This window comes from Aptenodytes patagonicus, chromosome 5 (assembly GCF_965638725.1).
Source record: "Aptenodytes patagonicus chromosome 5, bAptPat1.pri.cur, whole genome shotgun sequence".
NCBI classification, from domain to species: domain Eukaryota; kingdom Metazoa; phylum Chordata; class Aves; order Sphenisciformes; family Spheniscidae; genus Aptenodytes; species Aptenodytes patagonicus.
The window spans coordinates 48,363,224-48,370,798 of NC_134953.1; the positions used below are offsets into that span (position 1 = coordinate 48,363,224).

The 7,575-nt window shown below is 50.0% G+C and overlaps 1 protein-coding gene across 1 annotated transcript in view; it reads right to left on the bottom strand.

The window, feature by feature from the left end:
• Window positions 1-7,008, bottom strand: part of LAMC1 (laminin subunit gamma 1) — a 70,182-nt gene extending 63,174 nt beyond the window's left edge. Inside the window, exon 1 of the mRNA XM_076339598.1 lies at window positions 6,592-7,008. Coding sequence (XP_076195713.1) covers window positions 6,592-6,988 — 397 coding nt within the window. The 5' untranslated portion in view covers window positions 6,989-7,008. The remainder of the gene's footprint in view (window positions 1-6,591) is intronic.
• Between the last annotated feature and the right edge of the window lie 567 nt (window positions 7,009-7,575).

Genomic DNA, 7,575 nt, shown 5'->3' on the forward strand with positions numbered 1-7,575 from the left:
GCAGGCTACGAAAGGCAGCCTCTCATCTCAATATTCCTGGTCCCATTTGACAACTGTACATGTCTACTAGTAGCAGCTCTCTAATCTCACAGTGCAGTTGCTTCATTAGCAGCTGTGCTGAACCTCTCAACAATGCTGATGTGACAGCCAGCATCACCATTGTACCAGCACGCTGCTAAAAAAACAGCGTTACTCAAGGGATGCTACAGACCATGAGAGTAATGCCAAGTACACCCTTTGCAGATGGCTTAGCATTAAGAGATTGTCCTAATATTACAAAGAGTTTTAAACACAGCTAGTGATGACACAGGTCATCAACACAAGCATCCACATTCATCCCTCACTTAAAGCTTGATTTGAGACACAAAGGGCTACTCTGTACCTGGCGGGAGAAAAAAACCAATATACTCCTGTTTGTGCAGCGGGACAACAGACCCAGAAAGATTTCTGCAATTTATGGGGAAACTATGAAACTCATTTTATTTTCTGATCACAACACACTGTGGTAGCCATCAATAAGCAAGATTTCACGGTTAAGAGAGATGCGTAAAAGCAGGCTGAAACGGTTCTTCTCAGGCAGGAGCTTACAAGAGGGGCCGCAGTCCCAGGCTCAGCTTCTGAAGGTTATTACGAACCAGAGACGGTGACATTAGATGTGACTAGTTCAGTTTAACACGCCAGACCTCGTATCCCAGCTAACCCACAGGTAAAAAACAGAGCCAGACAGTGAGCCTGCACGAAATCACTCAGCACGGCGTCACCGGTGGCAGTAAGTAATGAATTAGGGCCCTGAGGACACAAGCAGGAGGTCTCAGTCTGACAAAGGTTGTATGATTAAGGACAACGCTCACAGTCCTGTTTTTAAGAATTATGGTGAACTAGAGATCCAGGTTTCCCATCCCATCCATCTGCGCTGGAAGTTATCTTCTCTACATGTTGTTTGCAGAGCAATCCCGTTTTTCATTTCCGTGGGAAGCGGCAGCCTGGGATTTTCACTTGCAGACTCAGAGAGGCCGGGAGAGCCTCCCAAAGCCTTGGGCTATAAGAGAAACGCTACTTAATGCTATTGAATAAGCCAGAAATTTTTCGGCAAGCTAACAATTCTGAGCAGCAAACAACAGTTTCCAAGGTTTACACCTACAAAAGCAACTATTTGACTGTGTCAAAACCAGCAATTAATCCTCCTAGCAACTCAGGGCAAGCACCACAAATAGCAGCTGTTTTTGCAGCAAAATACCACACAATCCCAGATCTCTCCATCCCCCAAAATAAGTGCTCTGCCATGTATAGTATTCCCAAAGGTGTCACACAGTGGCATCAGCATCCCAAGAAAGACACAGGACAGAGGAGTTGGAGAAAACCTGGGAATTTAAAGGGTATGCAGGAAGCGATATAAAGAGCTTTAAAGCGACTTTATATAACTGCACTGAACAACTGCTGGCCATTTAAAGCCCTGATCTCTTAACTACTCATGTTGAAACCTGCAAAATGTAAACCAAGCCTTTGCGAGACCAACTAAAATAGAGTCCCCCCCAGGGCTCTGCAAATACCACAGCAAAGCCACCGCAGCGCGGGGCCGGCCCTTCCCAGCCCAGGCTCAACACGTCCGCGAGGGCTCCCCCACACACCCCGTAACACCAGCCTAAGTGCCGGAAACACTCTCCCAATACATTAATCACCATTTCTCAGAGTTTTTAAATTGCAGCTACACTATGCAAAACTTCATGTGCATACATCCTGCTTGTTTGCAGCTGGTTTCACGGTGGTTCCCTAGGAAGACAACGAACCACAGCCTCGTAAAGCGGATAGGATAACCGGCAAACTAAGGGCATCACTCTGCTGCACTAAATAAAACAAAGCAACTAATTGCATCCCAGTTGCATAAACTATGTACTTAATTTAAGGCACATTTTATAGCCCTCCCTTCAAAAAAAAAAAGCTGCTTTTCTGTACAAAAAAAAAAATCTCATCTGCTACAAACAACTGGCAAATCAAACCGAGGCTGAACATAAGAACTGGCCTCTTGCCTGGGTTTCCTTGTAAATGCCTTCAAATGGCAGTCATACCCCAAACTACGCTTCATGGGCAAAGTATATATAACCAAGCATCATCGCTCTCCTCAAAGCCAAATAAAGGACTAGGCGGTTAGAAAAGGGGGAGGTGAAGGAGACGGGCAATCCATTTCTCCTAGCAGCCAGCAGCTTTTACAAGTTTTTCTTTATTTTATACATACAAGATACCGTCCGGCTTGCTGACACGGATTTCTAGGCTGGCCTACAGTAGGGATTTCAAAGAATTCAAGAGCAGGAACACTCAGCTCTAACCATGCTCCATGCCCACAAACACAGCCGACATGTTTTTAACGAAGACAACCAGCAATTCCATTTTTCTTCTTGGAAGGCAGGCTAGCAGAGGGCTGCCTTCCAGCACCAAACACCGGCTTCTCTTCCCAGGCAATGAGAGAAGAGGTGGGAATTGGTCTTTCCTGCCTACCAGATTGTCCTGAACACACAGTGGAGGCCACCAGCATCATTGGTCAAGCACATCTCCTGGGCACTGTCCCTGCCGGGGGACTGCAGCAGACAGTCACCCGCACTGGGAAAGCCAGACCAGACCGCTCCTAGCTCACAGGCTTGTTGATAAAAGCACGGCTGCTCTCAGAGGAGACGGTGCCACCCCACCACCACGAAACAACCACCAGCGTGCTGAGGACACTTGCCTCTTTGTCCAAGGAACAAAACACCAGAACCACGACAGCTGAAATCAAGCAGATCCAGGCAGAGAGTAGAAGTGGTGGGGAAAAATGAGAGGTGGCTCTAGCAGGGCCGGTTGGGAAGGAACGGGGAGGCACATGTAAAAGTGGATTAAAAAAAGGTGTAGAAACAACAGAAAGCACACCGAGATTAGAGCTGCAGAAGGAAGAAGTGAGAATCTGCTCTGAAAAAAGATATATCTGAAATTATACAAGCCTTTGCCCAGCAACACCACCCAGACCCAAAAATACTCCATGCACCTCCATGCTGTTTCTTTTCCCCTTCTTCCAGTGTTCGTTCAAAGGAGCATCTTTAACACACGGCTTTGTTTTGCTGCGTTAGGGGTCTAAATAGCAAAGCTGTGCTAAAACGTATGCACACAAAGCGCTGGGGAGATGCCAGAACTATCCCAATGCTCCCAGCAGAAGCAAACAGCACAGACTGTAAAAATAATGTGACACTCTGGCTTCAAAAAAAGCAGACAACTAACTACATACCGTAATGCCTCAGCTTCCATCTTCTATTTAAAAGCTGGCACCGCTGCCCCAAAGTCCCTTATTCCTGGAATATACGGGAACACGGGGGGAGGGCAGTGTTGGGAAAAAGACTGGTTGGGTCAAGTCTAAATTAGAAATAATTCAGCCTGGGGAACTGGAAAATGGGGGAAGCAAAGGGATAATTTTAAGAAAAGTGGAAAAAAGGACACAGCAGTGCTCCCCCCCTCCTCTTGCCCACTAACCTAATTACCCAGATAACACCCTGTGAACAGGTTCAACTCCCCCCTTCTCCTGATTTACAGCTGCAAACTCTTGTCTCCAAGCCTCCTGGGGGAAGACTCTTACTTAGGAGGTCTTAATACCCTCTCATACAAAGAGAAACAGCTTTTGTAACTCCAGATGCTCCTTGTGCAGGGACTGGTAATTACCCCAATTCCTCTCTCCCCAGGGAGCACCCTAACTTCTGGGCACAGATCTCCTTTCCAAACACTCTCAAAATCTGAGCCTTTAACTCAGTAATAGTGATCTGTGCTGTATTTTTCTATATCAGGCTCTTTGCTAGCATCCAGTCCCAAAACTAAATGTTTTTAAACTTGTTTTGAATTGTAAATTGTAAGAAGATTCAAAGAAACCCACATTCACAAGTTGGCAATAGACCCGGAGTTCTTATTGACCCTTTGAAGGCTCCTCCAAAATGTTACACTGATCTACACGGACCAAACATCACTGGACATTAATCAACACATCCCAAACTGCCAAAAACTCAGGGTAGGGCAGCATTTGCATGCTGAAAGCCCAGAGCCAATGCTGCCAGTCCTGAACGGGTGCAAAGCAACGCTAACCATTCAGGATACCAGTGCTTTCAGAAATAAAGGCGACTGCAGCATCAAACAAGGATACGGGTTTGAGCACACAGCCTAATCCTCAAAGATCATGCAGAACTAACTGCATAAAAGGGCTTTGTGTCCCAGAATGCATTTACGTCCTACCGAGTACGCAAAGACTTGTCCAGCCCTTTGCCTCTTCTCTCTTACTGATGTCAATAATAAAGTGTCCCACAGACCACGGTGTGCCGTGGGGAACAGCCCGGAGGCACACAGAATCCAAACGCAGCATCCAACAGCTCACATGAATAAAGATGGTTTGAAGACTTCACAAGAGTAAAGCAGAGCAATGCTGCAGAGGAGTTTGGGGCATTTGAGACTAAAATGGCACTTTTAGGCACTTGATGTTCTTCAACCTGCAATGAACTCAGCAACGCATTCAAAGTTGTACAGGAATATTTACTGTTTGCACAGCACGTGCACAGATAGCTTCATGCCTTTCTATTAGTCTTCTTAAAACCAACTCCCGCCACTACCATGCCCTCAACAAGCTTCCGATTCTTAAAAGGCTTTACACTACCAATACCCCACCCAAAAACCTAACTGGAAAAAAAAGAAACAAAAAATACACTCAAATATCTGAAAGTCAGCCAGGCAGCTTCTTCTTAAAAAGTTGTACTCTAGTCTAAAAATATGCCAGAGCAAATTCACAAAGCTACAAGAGCCTGTGAACAAACCTGAAACCCAAGTGATTGACAACAATCATGTTGCAATGCTACAGCACTTTAAAGATGCAGTTGTTTTCAAAGAAACGTGCATGTTTCTTCAAAGCCCAGGACACAGCACACTGTTTGCTCCAGTACGCTGGAAAAACATACTATTTTTCAAAGAACACCCATATACATACAGGTGCACAGACTCAAGCACAACAGTAATACAAATGTGCCTATAAACTAAGTTTTACCTTGATAATGAAGAATTATGATGATTTCTATTAAAAAAAGAAGTTGAGATCAAATCTTAGCTTACTGTTTTCTCCAGGTATCCTAAATAAAAAATTCCTAATGTACAAAAAAAAAAAGAGAAGATAAAAAGGCCTTAGTAACTACCTCCCTTATCCAAACGATTACATATGCTTATGCTGTATATTTATTTTGAAGCTTCTAACACAAAGAAACACTTTAGGGCAGTGAGACACTCCCGGCTGCTGGGGCAGATGGATGTGGTCAGCAGGTGACCCCTGGTACAGGACTCAGTGCATCATCTCCGTCCCACGAACATGAGTGGGAGCTTTCAGGTTTCAGCTGAGCTTTGAGCTGAAAGCTCTCAGCTTTCCTCAGGTTGTGAAACCCAAGATCCAGCTCCCTGACCCCTAATGCAACTTTTTTTCCTCCAAATTACACTGAAAGTGAGATGCATTATTGATGCTAAAACTTAAGGTTCAACAGTGGCTCTTGAATAGAAACCATGAATGGTTACATTGAGGGTTTTTTTTTTTTTAAACTTTTACTTTATTTAATGACATGAGTATATAAACTGTAGTTTTAACTTTCCATTGGCTGGCTTGTCTTTCAAGCCAATTACCCTTCCTCCATGTCAAGACAGCTTAAGTAACTGAATACACAGAGGAAAAGAAATGCTTGTCCACAAACCAAAGTGATGGCTAAAATACTTTATCCCAAAGGAACCTCTGGGAATGCCAATTAATCAGAAAATTCACCTTCTCCTTTTTTTGACTCGATGTTACGGGTTCTGCAGTAATGCTGACTGCTCTCTGACAAACGTAGCCCACCGAGTATTTAAAGGACAATGCTGCCCCAGTGTAAGAGGACACTGAGCAGATGTGCCCTTGCACGCACGCATTTTCCTGCGGTGCTTGCCACTTTTCAAGCCAACCTCTCCCGCCTGAATCACAAGCCTGTGGTCTGAAAGACTCCGGGATCCGAGCTTCCCGGTGCACGGGGAGAGACACGCTCACTGTGCCCCACACCGCTGCAAACTCTGCCTCTCGCAGCGTGGGCTTGCTCGTCTAACAAATCGACAGCACAACCAACACAGATTGCAATGAAGCAACCCCACGCAATATTCATTTTCACTTTGCCTCTGTGGAGAAGGCTGAAATTCAAGTTCATAAGGTACAGTTTTCGATTACCCTTAAAGAAAACACCAGCAGCCGAGGGGTGAAGAGCCTGTGTCCTGTCCTGCAGGACCAAACCCTTGGCTAAGAAAACCCCAGCCACAACCGGGCCTTTGCAGCAAGCGTTTGCTTGGGAAAAAGCGAATCCAGCCGGGATCCAGCGCGGCCGGCCTGTTTACACCCACCGAAAACCCGCTCCGGCCACTTACCACCCCCGGGGCCTAGTTACAGCCGCCTTTAATTAATTTGCGCCCAAGCAGGGACTCGACGAACCCCGGCGCGGGGCGGTTCCTCAGCCTGCCCCCCCGCCCCCGCCGGCTTCCCGCTGCCGCTGGCTTTGGCGCCGTTTCCCCTCAGGGCGGTGAGGGGGGGGCCCTTACCCAGGTGGAGGGTGAGGTTGACGGCGGCGGGGTGCTGCACGCCGGCCAGCATGGTGCGGCTCTGCCACCAGGTGGCGTCGGCCGGGCTGTTGTAGTCGGTGAGGAAGGCGGCGCCGTGGCGCAGGTGGGGCTGGGCGGCGTCGCAGAGGTGGCAGGACTGGGTGACGCCGGTGACGCCGGTCTGCACGCAGTACTCCTCGGCCGGCGTCCCGCACGTGTGGGTGGCCAGCACCGTGGCGTTGAAAGCGGCGTTGACGAACTCGGGCATGCAGCGCTGCGGGCGGCCGCTCCGCTCCTCCGTGCACTCGTCCATGGCGCCGCCGCACCGCCCGGGCAACCACAGCCACAGCACCGCCAGCCACAGCGCCCGCGCCCGGCGCTCGCCGCCGCCCCCCATGGCGCTCGGCCGGCGGCGGAGGGGCTGGCCGAGCGGCGCGGAGCCGGCGGAGGGGCTCGCTCGCTGGCTGCCGCCGCTCCGCGCCTGGCCGCGGGCTGGGATGGGATGGGCCCGGCCCGGGCGAGGCGAGGCGGCGCGCGCGGCCGGGGGCGGGGCTGCCGGCGCGGGGCAGGCCGGGAGCGGAGTCCCGCCGGCGCAGCGGGCCCCGGGAGCCTCCCCCTCCTCCCGGAATGCGCGAGCTTAAAGGGGCGATGGTGCCGGTGGGGCCCGCCCCGAGGAGAAATGCCCGTTTCCCGCCCTGTGCCTGTCTGCGCTGCCGCCTCTCGCACCGCAGCGGGCGCCTCGGCTGCCGGGGGTCCCGCGGGAGGGGCGACCCCCTGTGACAGGGCTGCCGGGGCGGGGCGGGGTGGGGGGGTGAGTCTCCCTCACAGCGCCGCTGGCATTGCCTGTCGGAGGCGGGAATGCGCCCCCCATGGCGCCGGGCCCAGACGCCGCCTCTGCCCTGTCAGAACCCAACAGAAGCCACCCGTTTCTCTATTTTAAAGGCTTTTCGTAGGGGGGGGGGGGGAAATCAGGTTTCTCAAGAA